Source organism: Notolepis coatsorum (assembly GCF_963971535.1).
Source record: "Notolepis coatsorum genome assembly, chromosome: 4".
NCBI lineage: Eukaryota > Metazoa > Chordata > Actinopteri > Aulopiformes > Paralepididae > Notolepis > Notolepis coatsorum.
Window position 1 is genome coordinate 112,075,455 of NC_140168.1, and position 18,856 is coordinate 112,094,310.

General features: G+C 43.6%; 1 protein-coding gene across 2 annotated transcripts in view; it reads left to right on the plus strand.

The window, feature by feature from the left end:
• Positions 1-250: 250 nt before the first annotated feature.
• Positions 251-18,856, plus strand: part of LOC311227135 (CTD nuclear envelope phosphatase 1A) — an 84,026-nt gene continuing 65,420 nt past the window's right edge. Inside the window, exons 1-2 of one of the 2 annotated variants that reach the window (XM_084312677.1) lie at positions 314-393; positions 685-828. In XM_084312677.1, the coding sequence (XP_084168803.1) occupies positions 724-828 (105 nt within the window). In that variant the 5' untranslated portion in view covers positions 314-393; positions 685-723. Of the gene's footprint in view, positions 829-18,856 lie in introns of both variants that reach the window. The other variant, XM_084312676.1, reaches the window with a different exon arrangement.

Here is an 18,856-nt window from a genome sequence, read left to right on the forward strand (position 1 = left end):
ACCGCCGCTCGTCCACGTCTGTTTATTTCCCCCTCCACGTGGACGTGCAGCTGCGCGCGACGACCCCAGGTGCCTCCCGGAAGTGACGCGGCACGGCGGCGACCATGATGGCGGCTCGCAGTTTGCTGTAAAACTACAAACAGATTTTTTTTTTTTTATGCTGACTGTTTGACTTTTGGGGAAGTTTTAAAAAAAAATATCCATTCTCTCTCCACACGGGTGGGGTGAGGGGGGCACGAAGATAGAAACAAGTTGGCAGTTGACGACGCAAAAGTAGTTCTTTAGGCAAATCTGTTCTCTCCTCCTGGTTCAAGGTGGAGCTACAGCCTGCTAGCTTAGTGGCTAACACCGCTAACCGAGCTAGCTGCGTGGTGGACGGACTCCCGGCACCAGGTAGACTATCAGCCCACACTCGTCGTGCAAAGAGTACACCACGTTTTATATTATACCCATCTTCTACCATAATAGACTAAAATGCGAGTCGATTGGGATCGATGAGAGGAGCCCTGCGTGCGGCGGGAGGGAGGCGTGCAGAGCGAGGCGCTGCTCACACGGTCCGCTCGGCCTCTGGAGGAGCTCAGATCTGCAGCAGCTACAGTCTGATCGACGTTGTTGTTGATTCTGAATCTCAGTGATCACACAGGTAGAGCTCGTTGTTATTATTATAAACATCACTTTGCACAGGCGTCGTGCCCCCCCCCCCCGGGTCCCTGCTCCGCCGCCATGCTGAAGACCCGCCAGTGTTTACTGGGGATCCGCACCTTCCTCGGCGTGACGTCCCGGATCTGGGGCTTCATCCTCTACATCCTCAGGAAGCACCTGCGGACGGTGAGTAGTGTGTGGTGGTTTGGACAACTGTTGTGAAGTGTATTCGCCTCATCGAGTGCAACTTTTGGCGCTGTTGTGTCACCACCATCATGCCTCCAGATCTCTCTCTACAATCATCATGTATAGTTGTGCTGTTGCTTGCCCCCCCCCCTTACACCAGGGTGGCAAGAGGCACAATCTCACATGATCATGTATAGTTGTGCTGTTGCTTGCCCCCCCCCTAACACCAGGGTGGCAAGAAGAGGCACAATCTCACATGATCATGTCTAGTTGTGCTGTTGCTTGCCCCCCCCCTTACACCAGGGTGGCAAGAAGAGGCACAATCTCACATGATCATGTATAGTTGTGCTGTTGCTTGCCCCCCCCCTTACACCATGGTGGTAAGAAGAGGCACAATCTCACATGATCATGTATAGTTGTGCTGTTGCTTGCACCATGGTGGTAAGAAGAGGCACAATCTCACATGATCATGTCTAGTTGTGCTGTTGCTTGCCCCCCCCCCTCCCTTACACCATGGTGGCAAGAAGAGGCAAGAAGAGGCACAATCTCACATGATCATGTATAGTTGTGCTGTTGCTTGCCCCCCCCCTTACACCATGGTGGTAAGAAGAGGCACAATCTCACATGGTCATGTAAGGAGGAATCCGACCGATCTCGCCTATCATGAGCGCTGATCACCTAAATTAAAGTGGCGAGGCAGCCGGGCAGTACGTGCTAATAAACCTGACCTTTTGTGATAACGCTAACTTAAGTTCAACTACTTGCAGCCTACAGATAACTTGATGTTTTGCGGCTAGGGATGTTGATGAGTAGCTGCTTGTTACACAGGAAGACCATTGTTTGTGCCTGAAATGTATAGTGGTTTACTCGTTTCATATAATAGTTGTGTGGTGGGTGATGGAAGCCCTCAGTGTGGCTCACCACAGTAGGACACACGCAGGGGAAACACTGCACTGGACTTCCTCATAAGCAGAACTGCCTTATGTTTAAGACACAGAACCACACGTTGGCCTTAAGAGAATGACTGTGTTCAGTAACAGTAAATTAGTAATGGTACTCCATTTGTAGGCTTTCAGGGAAATATAGGCCCACAAGATTATAAAATAAACTTTATTTTAAAGGCAAATCATGATAATCTTAACTAGGACGATATAAGATCTTCATATCATGTTCATATCACACCTTGTGTGTGGGTGTGAATGAATCGCCCTCACGCAGGACTAATGCCTGTAATAAACATGGCATTTTAAGGTGCCAAGAATGCCCCACACACTTGGATTATGCACAGGTGTTCTGGACATACACATGCTGTGTGTAATACGAGTGGACTTTGACTCTTTAAGTTAGTATCAAGGCAGGGAGAGGGAGAGGGAGAGGGGGGGGGGGGGGGGGGGGTAGTAGAGTCCCTCCAGTATGTTGTAACAGCCATGCTGAGGGGTTGTGTGCTGTTTATTGTGCGTTTATGCTCACGTGTTGTCAACAAGCAGAGAGTGGGTATTCCGTCCAGATTAGGTTTTATGGGCAAAGTGAGCGGGATTATTTGAGATTATTTGATTATTATTTGAGATTGAGCTGTACTGTACTGTACCCATTCTGCAATCTGTTAATTAAAGTTATCAATCAATCAATTCTCTCTCTCTCTGTGTAGAAAGCAATGTAACTGACACTGATTTCACCAAGCTGAAAGTAGTCTTGAAACTATTTGTGAACCTAAAATTTAAATAATATACCAAGCCTCTGTAACTAGTCTACTGTGATCATTATTAAAATGTTACTTAAACAAGGGCCCACACACCTGCTTTCTGAAGACAATAGGATACAATGTGTACTGTAGGTATTTGTCAGATTTAGCCAATTTGTTTTCATCAGGGAACTGCACAATGGCAAATTTAGGCTTGTAGATTATCGTTTTGAAAATCACTTGCATCGCTATACTTTCTCGTCATTTTCCTGGAATTACTCAAAAGCACCCAAACCATACTCTATTCAAAACGGTATAAAACGGAAATGTACGGATGAAGAAACAATCTGTTTTGGGCATGTTGACTGGAAGCAACTCACTGACAGTCGACGGCGTTATGAGACCCATAGGGCCTAACAAAAATAATAGTTGGTTTCAGGTTGCCGACCGACCCTGCCGATTTAGGTGTGACCCAATATATTTTATGAGTTTTTAAAAAAAAATTATAAAAAAAAAAGAAAATATTTTTTTTTTTTTTTTAAGAATAAAGTTTCATAGAAATCTTAGTCAAACATTTAGTATTATGGATATTAAACATGCTGGCAGAGTACATGCATCCATGTTGTTGTGAACATTTTAATTAAATAAAGAAATTCCCTATCCATAGTCGCCATGGGAAAGAATAAAATAAAAAAATAAAATAAAATAAATTCCCTACCTACCCATGGCCAAACTGACAACCAACCTGAAACCGACTATTATTTTTGTTAGGCCTAGATATAATATAAGATATATTTTAAGCACTCGCAAATGTCGCAGTCTAAAACTATATCCATTGAATAAAGACCTGGCTGCTGGCGGTCAATGTGTTAATGAATATAACTAGTCAGTTTCGTCAACATAAATAATCCAATAAGGGCACGGTTGGTACGAAAGTGATGGTGACGTCTTGATGGAGCGCCAAGCGGATGCAGATGGGCTTCATCATTTATGATAATTAAATAATTAAATAATAATAATAATTAAATAATTTATGATTATGTATAATAATATAATATTAGTGTAGCCTAATCTTTATCTGCAACTGTGAAGTAAAATCCCATTGGCTTAAACAGAATGAATACACAAAAATAAGTTTTTTTAAATTAAATTAAAAATTTTAAAATAAAAATTAGAATGTTGATTTAGAATTCGAATGTCAACGTTATGAACGAAGCTTCGAACTCTTCGGTACAGCCCTGCTGGTGTTGCTCTGTGCCCAGGCACCCAGCGGGTACATGACCTGCCCACCGCCCCTACCACTGTATTCTCTTTTCCTTTTCACAGAAATAAAACCCATTTTGGTTCATTTTCGCATATCGGTGCCCACATTCATAAAAAAACGTGTTGAATTCTAAGCGTGTTATCTATACTTGGTCAGACAACATTATAAACTGAACGTGTCGCTGCGCAGACAGCAGATCCATTACATGGGTCACAGTAGCCTACAGAGTAGCTCATGTTTAGGTTTAGATTTAGATGTAACTTTGCGTGAAGGAGAGAAAGGAGTTACAGGTTATTTCAGAGTAAACCCAGCAGCAGCTCGACTGGAGAGGAGCTCAGAGGACCAGTCCAGACCAGCAGCCAGGGTTAGAAATAAAAAAAAAAATCCCGGGGCTTTTTTTGCCCCCCTTAATTGATTTCGGGGGCTTTTTTTTGTATTTCGGGGGCACCGACTTTTTTGGATGAAAATTAACAGATTATAAAACATTGTCGACACTTTTTTTTACAGTCTTCGTCCCTATGTTTGATAACGTAATGTTAATGTCTCCATATATAGGGCTCTACGCTAACCTTTTTCCCAAGGAGCACATGTGCTCCTAAATAATTTAGGAGCACACAAAGAAATTTAGGAGCACAGTGAAAATTGTTCAAGTAACGGAGTTTATTAACAAACTATTTATTACATGCATATTATACTGTGCGTGTGCATACTAGGGATGGGCGTGAGTAATCGTTACTCGTAGCTATGAGAAAAATCGGAGGGAAAAAAATCGAAATTATTAATAATTTTTTATGAAAAAGATATATAAATTATTTCCTTTTTTTTAACATATTTTTTCACATGTATGTGTAAGATTATAACTGTTTGTTGGTTTCCTTAAACATATATACGTGAATGAACAAAAAAAAGTAAAATTTAAAAAATTAAAAATTAAATATATATTTTTTTTAATTTTTTTGAGTAATACACTATCACTCGAGTATAGCATGCGATCAATCGATCTGGATTTTTCTTTAAAATGCCCATCCCTAGTGCATTCTAAGGGCTAAACATCTGTGCAAAGTGTCGGGGGCTTTTCTTGCCCCCCTTAACTGATTTTCGAGGGCATTTGGTCAATTTTCAAGGGCATTTAGCCCCAAGCCCCCCTTAATTTCGAACCTTGCCAGCAGCAGTATGTTTGACTGGAGAGGAGCTCAGAGGACTAGTCCAGACCAGCAGCAGTATGTTTGACTGGAGAGGAGCTCAGAGGACCAGTCCAGACCAGCAGTATGTTTGACTCGAGAGGAGCTCAGAGGACCAGTCCAGACCAGCAGCAGTATGTTTGACTGTAGAGGAGCTCAGAGGACCAGTCCAGACCAGCAGCAGTATGTTTGACTGTAGAGGAGCTCAGAGGACCAGTCCAGACCAGCAGCAGTATGTTTGACTGGAGAGGAGCTCAGAGGACCAGTCCAGACCAGCAGCAGTATGTTTGACTGGAGAGGAGCTCAGAGGACCAGTCCAGACCAGCAGTATGTTTGACTCGAGAGGAGCTCAGAGGACCAGTCCAGACCAGCAGCAGTATGTTTGACTGGAGAGGAGCTCAGAGGACCAGTCCAGACCAGCAGCAGTATGTTTGACTGGAGAGGAGCTCAGAGGACCAGTCCAGACCAGCAGCAGTATGTTTGACTGGAGAGGAGCTCAGAGGACCAGTCCAGACCAGCAGCAGTATGTTTGACTGGAGAGGAGCTCAGAGGACCAGTCCAGACCAGCAGCAGTATGTTTGACTGGAGAGGAGCTCAGAGGACCAGTCCAGACCAGCAGCAGTATGTTTGACTGTAGAGGAGCTCAGAGGACCAGTCCAGACCAGCAGCAGTATGTTTGACAGGAGAGGAGCTCAGAGGACCAGTCCAGACCAGCAGCAGTATGTTTGACTGGAGAGGAGCTCAGAGGACCAGTCCAGACCAGCAGCAGTATGTTTGACTGGAGAAGAGCTCAGAGGACCAGTCCAGACCAGCAGCAGTATGTTTGACTGGAGAGGAGCTCAGAGGACCAGTCCAGACCAGCAGCAGTATGTTTGACTGGAGAGGAGCTCAGAGGACCAGTCCAGACCAGCAGCAGTATGTTTGACTGGAGAGGAGCTCAGAGGACCAGTCCAGACCAGCAGCAGTATGTTTGACAGGAGAGGAGCTCATAGGACAAGTCTTACTGTATTAGGTATTACTGTCCGTTGGTTTATTTTTAAATTGGAACATAGCACCAACTCCGTCTGTCCAACAAATGTATACTAGTCATTGAAAATTTATTAAAAACGGATGTAGACGGACAGACACAGTGGATCAATCAATATATCTGCATAATGTTAAAGATCAAAGTAAGTGCTGTACCGATATTGAGCGCCATTTTGTAACATGTCCGGTGCCACCAGTACTATTGGTGTTGTCATGAGTTTATTGGTCATCACCGGTACTATTGGTGTTGTCATGAGTTTATTGGTCATCACCGGTAATATTGGTGTTGTCATGAGTTTATTGGTCATCACCGGTAATATTGGTGTTGTCATGAGTTTATTGATCATCACCGCTGCGACGCTACTGCTGCATATAATCTTTACAACACACAGCCATGGATACAGGCGCGATGGAGAAGAGTTGCCTGAGGTTTCCGGGGGACTGGGGGTGCAGATGATGGACACTCTGGGGGGGGGGTTACAGAGAGCAGCTGAGCTCTGAGTCGGGTACCCCCTGACCCCCGTGCTGCCTACTTACAGGCCTTCCCCGGGCCTGCTCTTGCCTGCCAGCCAGGGGGCATCGAGGGAGGCCCTGTCCAGGTTTTTTTGTACCAAGTGGCGTCAAAGTCACCCTGCAAGTCTTTCCCTTTCTGCCTGGCCTCCCTTCCCCACTGACACTTGTGGACAGCTGGGCGGGATAAAAATAGCCCCTAAGGAGACCTGTGGAGAGCCCAGTGACTAGACTATAGTGGACCTGCCTGCTGCCCCAGGAGAGCATGCAGTGACTAGACTATAGTGGACCTGCCTGCTGCTCCAGGAGAGCATGCAGTGACTAGGCTATAGTGGACCTGCCTGCTGCCCCAGGAGAGCATGCAGTGACTAGACTATAGTGGACCTGCCTGCTGCCCCAGGAGAGCATGCAGTGACTAGGCTATAGTGGACCTGCCTGCTGCTCCAGGAGAGCATGCAGTGACTAGGCTATAGTAGGGCTGGGCGATATGACCAAAAACGTTATCGCGATAAAATTATAAAATTATTTTCATATAATTCGATATCGATAATTATCGTCGATATAATGTCCGTCAAGTTTAATTAACTTCTTATGCTGCTGCGAATGTCTCAAGTCGAGTTGATGTCGTCATCAGTCCGCGCACGTTACACGTTAAGCAAGCGGAGTATCTCATGACAATAAATATGACACTAAAATACTCTCTTCCGCCACAATATATTGAAACGAACTGTATACCCCACACTACTATAAACGTGGCCTCAGAATTCAAAACACACACATACTCGGCACGTAAATATATAAAACGTCGCCGTGCAAGCTAATTAGCCTAGCAAGCCTGTAGTATCTAAGCGCTGTATTCCATGACAATGTGCTAAATATTACACTAAAATACTCTCTTCCGCCACAATATATTGAAACGACGTCCACTGTATATCCCCACTACTATAAACGTGGCCTCAGAATTCACGTCACACACATACTCGGCACGTAAATATATAAAACATCGGCGTGCAAGCTAATTAGCCTAGCAAGCCTTGTTGAGTGAGTCCTACCTCCTTCCGGGTATATTTCGCTCTCGGCCATCTCCTTCACTGATTGGTTGTTAGCTGTTGTGCGTAAACACGTCATCACGTAACGTTGGTTGTTGTTAGTGAGTGAGCTGAGCCGAGGCTGAACGGAGCCAAGCTTGGAAAATCGATATATCGAAACTTTGCGACCACGTTTCATGTTTATTTCGAGGAAATAATTTATCGCGATAGTTATCGTTATCGTTTTATCGCCCAGCCCTAGGCTATAGTGGACCTGCCTGCTGCCCCAGGAGAGCATGCAGTGACTAGGCTATAGTGGACCTGCCTGCTGCCCCAGGAGAGTATGCAGTGACTAGGCTATAGTGGACCTGCCTGCTGCCCCAGGAGAGCATGCAGTGACTAGGCTATAGTGGACCTGCCTGCTGCCCCAGGAGAGCATGCAGTGACTAGGCTATAGTGGACCTGCCTGCTGCCCCAGGAGAGCATGCAGTGACTAGGCTATAGTGGACCTGCCTGCTGCCCCAGGAGAGCATGCAGTGACTAGACTATAGTGGACCTGCCTGCTGCCCCAGGAGAGCATGCAGTGACTAGACTATAGTGGACCTGCCTGCTGCCCCAGGAGAGCATGCAGTGACTAGACTATAGTGGACCTGCCTGCTGCCCCAGGAGAGCATGCAGTGACTAGGCTATAGTGGACCTGCCTGCTGCTCCAGGAGAGCATGCAGTGACTAGGCTATAGTGGACCTGCCTGCTGCCCCAGGAGAGCATGCAGTGACTAGGCTATAGTGGACCTGCCTGCTGCCCCAGGAGAGCATGCAGTGACTAGGCTATAGTGGACCTGCCTGCTGCCCCAGGAGAGCATGCAGTGACTAGGCTATAGTGGACCTGCCTGCTGCCCCAGGAGAGCATGCAGTGACTAGGCTATAGTGGACCTGCCTGCTGCCCCAGGAGAGCATGCAGTGACTAGGCTATAGTGGACCTGCCTGCTGCCCCAGGAGAGCATGCAGTGACTAGACTATAGTGGACCTTCCTGCTGCCCCAGGAGAGCATGCAGTGACTAGGCTATAGTGGACCTGCCTGCTGCCCCAGGAGAGCATGCAGTGACTAGGCTATAGTAGGGCTGGGCGATATGGAAAAAAATCATATCGCGATAACGATATGATAATTTTATTTTATTTCTCGATATCGATAATTATCGAATTGTTATAAGTATAAAAAAAATTAAAAAAAAAACATTTTTTTTTTTTTTTTAACAACAGATGTATGTTTATTTTGCAGCAATTCTTTGTCATTGCCGCCATCTTTAGTGTTACATCCCCTCACACTCCAGTTCTCAGGCTGCAGCTGGTTTAAAAGCTAAAGTAAACCGGCTTCTCTGCTGGCTGTGGCTCCAAAGGAGTTGAACAGTTCTGGCTCTGCTAGTTTATTTTCGATCTTTTGGCGCTTTTTTGGTGGACAAACCACCGCACATGTGCACTGTGACTCGTGACTGGAGTCTAGTTCTGCTAGCACACATAGCCTACTGTGTACAGACGGTTTCAAACTGTATTTTAAATTAGAAAGCCAACAAAATAAATGGACAAGAGAAAAAGAAATCTGAATTTGGTCAGTATTATCATTTGGACAAGCAAAGCCATTACTTTAAGTTGCAGGCAAGAAAGACAAGTCTGTCCACTGTCTCTGGTTTTAAAACTGCCCTGTTGCAGGTAAAAAAAAAAAAAACGATTTTTCGATTTTTTTTAATTTCGATATTCGATATCGATTATTAAAATATATCGCGATATTTATCGTTATCGTTATATCGCCCAGCCCTAGGCTATAGTGGATCTGCCTGCTGCCCCAGGAGAGCATGCAGTGACTAGGCTATAGTGGATCTGCCTGCTGCTCCAGTAGAGCATGCAGTGACTAGGCTATAGTGGACCTGCCTGCTGCCCCAGGAGAGCCCAGTGACTAGGCTATAGTGGACCTGCCTGCTGCCCCAGGAGAGCATGCAGTGACTAGGCTATAGTGGACCTGCCTGCTGCCCCAGGAGAGCATGCAGTGACTAGGCTATAGTGGACCTGCCTGCTGCCCCAGGAGAGCATGCAGTGACTAGACCAGGGGTGGGCAACTTTGTATATGGTGAGGGCCACAAAATGTCCACAATCAATCTGGGGGGCCGCATTGTTTATCGGCAGTCCCGCCAGTAGTACCCCATCACTCAAATAGCCCTAATAGTCACAAGGTATATAAACAATTATAATTTGTTGTAACTTTGTTTTTATTCCATTTCAAATGCATTTAGTAATGCAATTTCAACTTTATGAATTTATAAACAGCTGAATTTAAAAGTATTGCTGTGTAACCCCAAATATATACAAAAATGATCAATTATAATTAAGGCTTCTAATAAAATAAATTTATGAACTTAAAGCCCACTGCTCAACAAACACAAAGCAGCATTCCTGCTGCATTTCACAGTAAATCAAAAGTGCAATAATAAATGATTTTGTTAAATGTATAAACTTTTATCCTGCTACTAAACAAAACATTATAACACTGAAATGCATGTTATGGATATGAAGCACTCAGGAATGTTTTGTTTAGTAGCAGGATAAAAGTGTATACATTTAACAAAATCATTTATTATTGCACTTTTGATTTACTGTTGTAGTGAAATGCAGCAGGAATGCTGCTTTGTCTTTGTGTTATTAGTGTTATCTGAACACTACAAAAGTAAACAAGTAAAGTGCAAGTAAAGTAAAGTGCAATACTACATGCCTCCCATTGACCCTTTATCAAACTGGCATGACATTCACCCTCGCCCCACAGTGGGTCAATAATGGTTATAATAATAATAATAATAATAATAATAATAATAATAATAATGGTCCCCTCTCTACACCTCTCCATCATCTCCCCCCCCCCCTCTCTACACCTCTTCATCATCTCTTCCCCCCTCTCTACACCTCTTCATCATCTCCTCCCCCCCCCCCCCCTCTACACCTCTTCATCATCTCCTCCCCCCCTGTCTTTAATGAGACACTTGTGGTCTCTCTTGTTGGCGCACAATAGCAGGAATGTCAACTTCAATGTTTGTGCATGCAATCTGCATCAGATGAAATAATGTTTCATCCGACAGCCTGTTTCTCTCCTTTGACTTGATGTGCTTCATGTTTGAGAAATTGCTCTCGCATATGTATGTGCTCCCAAACATACTGGCCATAGAGAGGGCAAAGTCCCTGAGGAGTGGGAAGCGGGGCTCAGGTAGCAGTTTCCAAAATGAAATTCCCCTCATTTCTCTTTGCTTGAAAAAAAGGATCTGACTGTAGCTCGCACAGTTCAAGCTGCAACGGTGGGGGCTGCTCTGACACCGTAGCGGTGAGGGGGCCGGCAAACAGCGCTATCCGTGACTGCATGCCGTTGAAATCTTCAAACCGATCATTGAATTGCATTTCCAGTGTTTCAATGTCGCTCCTGTACTTTCCGACGGCTCAGCCATCGGATTTCTGTGTGTAGCTGCAAGTCGCCATAATCAGTGTCCATCTCTTCCAAAAAGGAGACAAACTTTCTATGGTTTAGTGACCTGTTGCCTCCACAAATTAGATTGGTAACCTTGGTAACCAAATCCATAACATGGCTGTATAGTCAAGCTTCTTGGCACAGAGAGCCTCCTATATCAGATAAAAAAAAAAAAAAAACGATTTAACGACTCTCGCATATAATTTGACTACACTCGATTCGCATTGGTCATTATTAGTGACCCACAATAGATGGAAATTATGTTAGCGAACTTACCTGATGTATAATGCAGTGCAGCATTGGACACTCAACGCCACTCTGCCTTAGAAGCCCAGCGAATCCTGTGCGTTTTCCTTTCATTGCCGGTGCTCCATCGGTAACAACAGCCGACAGTTTATCAAAACCCCCATATTGCTGCACGGCACTTTCAACAGCGTTTCATATGTCCACACTAGGGCTGACCCCTATTAATCAAATAGTCGACTAATCGATCGAAAGGAGCCATAGTCGACTGCCAACTCTTCTTAGTCTAATACAATTTTTTTTTATTTTTATTTTTATTTATTTTTTTTTATATATATATTGGCCTGGGGCCGCATGAAGCGTCGGTGAGGGCCGCATGCGGCCCGCGGGCCGCCAGTTGCCCCTCCCTGGACTAGACTATAGTGTAGAGCCATATGAAATCCGTTTTATTTTTTTCCAAATTCCATTTTATTTTTTTCCAAATTCCGTTTTTTCCGTTTTAATATTTCAGAATTCTGTATTTTGCTTTGTACGCTCATTTTACCATCAGAAATAGTGTCTAATAAGTGGGAATGAATAAATGCCCACAATTTAATAAGATATAACAGTCCATTTAATAGGGCTGTCTTAAATACTTCGAAGCTTCGTTCGATGGGCATGGGATTCGAATATGAAAATAAAATTCGATTATTTATATATAAAAAAAAAATTATATATATTTTTGCTAAAGCAACTCTGCCTCTCTTTGTTAACTACAACAAGCAATGCTGTTTGTTATTTAAGATGAGGTCGGACTCGGCACTGACAGATTTGTGTTCATTGTGCTGCTTTTATAAAGCCTCAAATGACGGCTTACAATATTTCATGAAAGCAAAGTGTTTTGTTTGTCTAAGATTTTAAAAGGTTTAAACTTTACAGCACTGACAACGTTGAACAAAGTGCTGTACAAGTCCCACAACATAAAAAAAAAATAAAAATCATTTTTTATATATATATATATATATATATATATATATATATATATATATATATATATATATATAGATGATTCCATTTTTATTGCTCAATTCCGCGATTCCGTCCGCGATTCCGTGATCGGAATGGCTCTACTATAGTGGACCTGCCTGCTGCCCCAGGAGAGCATGCAGTGACTAGACTATAGTGGACCTGCCTGCTGCCCCAGGAGAGCATGCAGTGACTAGACTATAGTGGACCTGCCTGCTGTCCCAGGAGAGCATGCAGTGACTAGACTATAGTGGACCTGCCTGCTGCTCCAGTAGAGCATGCAGTGACTAGACTATAGTGGACCTGCCTGCTGCCCCAGGAGAGCATGCAGTGACTAGGCTATAGTGGACCTGCCTGCTGCTCCAGTAGAGCATGCAGTGACTAGGCTATAGTGGACCTGCCTGCTGCTCCAGTAGAGCATGCAGTGACTAGGCTATAGTGGACCTGCCTGCTGCCCCAGGAGAGCATGCAGTGACTAGGCTATAGTGGACCTGCCTGCTGCTCCAGTAGAGCCCTATAGAGCCAGCTGGGAGGGAGGGAGCAGTGGTGAGGATGGATGGACACGATGCATTTCAATAAGCTAACCTCACACCTCGGCTGCACACAGAACACTGAGTGGTGGTGGACGACGTACTACTGGAGGTAGTCTGTGACGTGTTGAGATATACTATACGTCAGTCAGTGTTGTGGTCGAGTCACTAAATCTAGAGTCCGAGTCCCCAGTGTTTAGAGTCCAAGTCCTCCAGGTTGAGTCCAGTCCACTCTCGCAGTCAAAGAGCTGACATACAAATAAAAAAAGGTCTACATTAAACATAAATGATACAGCGGTCACCGTTCAAAGGGAGTTTATTTACTTTGTGACACAATAATAGCCAAACAAATGCACTAGCCATCAATATCTTATGCCAAATGATTAGGGCCTATTACAAAAATAAATTTCTTTTTTTATTGTTATTTTTTTATACTGATTATGGATTGTAGGGAATTGAGATGAGGAAAGAGGGCCACTTCTGAAATGCTCCCAAGCTGTTCCCAAACACTAGTCTAGCTCTGTGCTACTGTTTGAGACTACAACACAATGCTGTTGTCAAGGATACAGCGATGAACGCATCTTCCCAATGAACCTTTTCCACATGGGCACCTCTGGGAGTGGGAAACGGCAGGACTTGAGGCTTCATCGCACCCAGGGTCCGGTCCATATACACCAAACACTAGGGATGCGACCAATACTGGTGTCTGATATCGGCCCGATACCAGGTTCAAATAGAATATCTGTATCTGAGAATTTCCCAGATTAAAAAAAAAAAATAATAATAATAATATGAAACGCGTTTAACATGCCAGAAATCAAAACAAGATGACTTCATTTGCTGCATTAACTCTCTCTAATTGAGAAACATTTATTACATCTCAATAGTTTTTGTCCAATTTTAAAAGCACTGTAATGGATCCGATCAGCAATCGGTATCGATTGATACCCAAAGCCTTGCTATCTGTATTGAATGATACCCAAAGCCTTGTTTTCTGTATTGAATGATATGATACCCAAAGCCTGGCTATCTGTATTGAATGATACCCCAAGCCTTGCTATCTGTATTGAATGATACCCCAAGCTAGGGCTGGGCGATATGGCCAAAAACGTTATCGCGATAAAATTATTTTCATATAACTCGATGTCAATAATTATCGTCGATATAATGTCTGTCAAGTTTAATTAACTTTTTATGCCAGGCGCCGATGGACGGGCTATTAATAGACTTGTTTTGCTGCTGCGAATGTCTCGAGAGTCGAGTTGATGTCGTCATCAGTCCGCGCACGTTAGCAGTTAGCCAGAGCAAGCGGAGTATCTCATGACAATGTACTAAATATGACCCTAAAATACTCTGTTCCGCCCCAATACATTGCAACGATGTCCACCGTATACCCCACACTACTATAACAGTTACCCTCAGAATTCAAAACACACACCAACTCGGCAGGTAAACTGTAAAATAGCACTGTGCAAGCTAATTATCCTAGCCAGCCTCGTTTACAAGCGGTGTATTCCATGACAATGTACTAAATATGACCATAAAATACTCTGTTCCGCCCCAATACATTGCAACGACGTACACCGTATACCTAGAGCCATATGAAATCCGCGATCACGGAATCGCGGACGGAATCGCGGAATTGAGCAATAAAAATGGAATCAACTGTAAATTAAAAAAAATATATATAATTTCTTTTTTTTTTTTTTTTTTTTTAATGTTGTGGGACTTGTACAGCACTTTGTTCAACTTTGTCAGTGCTGTAAAGTTTAAACCTTTTTAAATCTTAGACAAACAACACTTTGCTTTCATGAAATATTGTAAGCCGTCATTTGAGGCTTTATAAAAGCAGCACAATGAACACAAATCTGTCAGTGCCGAGTCCGACCTCATCTTAAATAACAAACAGCATTGCTTGTTGTAATTAACAAAGAGAGGCAGAGTTGATTTTGCAAAAAAAAAAAATATATATATGTATATTTTTATTTTTAAATAATACAATTTTATTTTCATATTCGAATCCCATGCCCATCGAACGAAGCTTCGAAGTATTTAAGACAGCCCTATTAAATGGACTGTTATATCTTATTAAATTGTGGACATTTATTCATTCCCACTTATTAGACACTATTTCTGATGGTAAAATGAGCGTACAAAGCAAAATACAGAATTCTGAAATATTAAAACGGAAAAAACGGAATTTGGAAAAAAATAAAATGGATTTCATATGGCTCTACGCAGGGACCGAAACTAGAGAGCGCCACCCGCCATTTGCGCTCAGTTTTTACGTTTGGCGCCTCCCACTGAGACGTCTGAGCGCCGTGTGACGGGCAATCAAATAGTCATGTGAAAACCGAAAATCATGATCCAATTCTTTAGCGGAGTTCTCACTTGCTGTCTCAGCACAGACATGAAGCGCGCACCGCGCACTGCTGCTGCTGCTGCTGCTGCTACCCCCTCCCCACCTGTTTCTGTATGCCTGCATGTAAACAGAGGCTATTGCCTCAGAGTCACCGTGACGTTAGTTAGCACTGCTGCTGCTGCTCCTACCCCTGTATGCCTGCATCAGCGTTTCCGTTAGCCGGTAATTACCGGTATTTGACCGGCAAAATCTGTTGAAGTCCGACATATTTAATCTCTCCGGTCTTAATGTCCGGTGAAAATAATTCCCTGAGTCTAAGCACAATTTGATTATTTGAATTGTATTAATATAGGCTAAAATTAAATAGCCTATGCGATGAACGAAATGATCATTACATTTGTTTCCTCGTTGCTTCTAATAATGACAACGACGTTGTCAGCGAGAGCTTAGTGCTGGGTGTGCGAACTTTTGTGAAGCTGCAGAGCCGGAGCAGCAGCAGCACAATGCAGTATTCCAGCAGTACTCCAATTCAGCCATTTTCAATTCAATGTTGGGTGGGGGGCGCTGCTGTGCGGTCCCCAGAAAAGAGCCAATAACAGCTGAATCAGCTGCTCTGCAGCGCCATACTCTTTGCAAATAAGTCGTTGCGAGGTGGAGAGAGTCGTCACGCAAACCCACGATAATGTTGCCGTCTCTCTCTGCCAAATTTCTCAGTTCTTCGCTTGATATAATTAATACAAATGTCCAATATAACGGAATTCGTTAGCTCATAAAAATGTGATTATAACAGACTGTTGTTTATTAATGTCGGGCGACTGCCCACAGACACCTATTTGATTTAAAGTCGGCAGCAGCACGAGTCTCGGGACTTATTTTATTTGGAATATAATGACTTTATACGCAAAAGTAGCCTAGTTTTAAGTAAAAATATTATAAATCTACATGCCTTGATGATGTCATTCTTTTGTTTTGTTGTCATTCTTTTGCCTATCAATTGTTTTTAAGCTCAATAAACTCTGACCGGAATTTCAATCATTTGACCGGTAGATTGAAATCTACCGGACACTGAGGCCGGCAACAATTTTTTCTAACGGAAACCCTGGCCTGCATGTAAACAGAGGCTATTGCCTCACCGTGACGTTAGTCTACTCAGTGTGGGACCTTCGTGAGATAACGTTAGCTACCGTTACAAAATGACCCAGTCAACTATTCACTTAGTTTAATACACGAGGCATTGTGTAACGTTATCCAGCCGGCTAGCTACGGATAGCTCCCGACATCAACAAATCCTCCAGCAATAGTCCAGTGCATAATACCTCCGTTGGCTAGGTAACTAGTCACTACGAAATGTCGCAGTAAACTAAATAGTTCACTGAGGCGTTGTCCCAACGCCATCCAGCAGTAGCTATAGATAGCTCCTGGCATCAATGTCCTACAACAACAACATGCGTATTCGAGTCCCTGGTTTACATCGCATGAGTGAGGGCTGCTGACTAGGGTCCAGGTGCAGCGCCGGAGAATTCTTTTGCATGCTGAATGTAGCGTTTAGGGTCCAGCTGCACCCCCGGAGAATCCTTGCTGGAGCTGGAGGCCACTCGAGTATACACACAGACAGTGGAGCTGTTTGCAGACAGCGAGGTGGCGATGTCTCGCAGATAACACAATCACAAGTATGATTATATAATATATATATTTTATTAAAAAAAATTTTTTTATATAAAATAATAATAATTTTTTTTTTATCAAACAAAAGTTGGCAGGTAAGAAATATGCTTGGCGGGTAGATTCTTCCCATCTACCCGCCACTGGCCGGTGAGTCAAAAAGTTAATTTAGCTCCCTGGCTCTACGTATACCCCACACTACTATAACAGTTACCCTCAGAATTCAAAACACACACCAACTCGGCAGGTAAACTATAAAATAGCGCCGTGCAAGCTAATTATCCTAGCCAGCCTGTTGACTACTAAGGCTGAGCCCGAACCCTGTTTTTAGGGTTCGAACGTTCGCCAGGGTTATCGAACGAACGTTCGAACGTTCGTTTTTTGTAAATTTTTTAATAAAATTTTTTTTTTATTTTTTTTTTATTTTTTTTTATATATAATTTTTTTTATTATTATTATTATAGATCCTACGGAGGGCGGCATTGCATAATCTATTGGTGAAAAAACATGTTGTTTACAGTGGTGGCTGTTCATGTAAACATGTAATTAAACAAAGCACTCAGAAGAAAATAAACAAGCTACTGAGTACTGCATAAAGTTCCTACTTATGATAAACAATAGCCCTTGCACACCACAGTCACGTAAGGGGCTAGATAAACAAATGCATTCGTTTTGTGGCATTCACGTTATATAGTTAGTGTTACACGTTCAATAACAGGTATTCACTCTTGGTCGACGGGAAGGAGAGAGGCGCGCGCCTCAGCTCCTTCCACCGTCACCTCGGAACGGGGGACGGCAGAGAGACACCGGCGCGGGGGTCCCGCCGGGCTCCCAACACGCCCAGAGTGTTTCCAACGCAACCACCTCCCGCCATGAAGCTCGCGCTCCGTGGCCGAAAAAGGCTGGTATTCAATACCGCAGGTTGACCTATGGAAAGTTGTTACGACTTTTACTTCCTCGGCGGGGAGCTAACGCTACGTTAATGCTTCTCTCAAGCAGATCAATGGCGGCATTGCCGGAAGTAAAAAAAATAATAAACGCTTGCCGATTGGTGGTAACAGCAGAGGCGGGTGCAAGCGGTGTGACGTAATTGGCAGAATCGCCTGTCATTCAATCAAAATTGTTCTATTGCATTGGTTGAGACAAGAGCTCTGGTTGAGTATCCAGCAACAGCCCGGCAGAGACCATACTGGTTGAGCCGAGCGATCTCACTCGGGGGACGCGCCGCTTCACATCGCCTCACCGTCGTTGCGCCTGCTTTATTTTTTTTCACAGAACGTTCGAACCCATTAATTAAAGTCCGAATGTCAGCTTAACGAACGAACGTTCGAACGTTCGGGCTCAGCCTTATTGACTACTGGAGTCCTAGATTCCGGGTCTCCTTCCACTGTCGGCCATCTCCTTCACTGATTGGTTGTTAGTGCGTGTGCTCATATCCAAGCTTGGAAAATCGATATATCGAAACTTTGCGACCACGTTTCATGTTTATTTCGAGGAAATAATTGATCGCGATAGTTATCGTTTTATCGCCCAGCCCTACCCCAAGCCTTGTTATTTGTATTGAATGATACCCCAAGTCTTGTTATTTGTATTGAATGATACCCCAAGTCTTGTTATTTGTATTGAATGATACCCCAAGCCTTGTTATTTGTATTGAATGATACCCCAAGTCTTGTTATTTGTATTGAATGATACCCCAAGCCTTGCTATCTGTATTGAATGATACCCCAAGCCTTGTTATTTGTATTGAATGATACCCCAAGCCTTGTTATTTGTATTGAATGATACCCCAAGTCTTGTTATTTGTATTGAATGATACCCCAAGCCTTGCTATCTGTATTGAATGATACCCCAAGCCTTGTTATTTGTATTGAATGATACCCCAAGCCTTGTTATTTGTATTGAATGATACCCCAAGCCTTGTTATTTGTATTGAATGATACCCAAAGCCTTGCTATCTGTAATACCCAAAGCCTTACCTGTAGGGGTGTAACAATGCGACCTCGCAACGATTAAATTCGATTACGATTCTTCA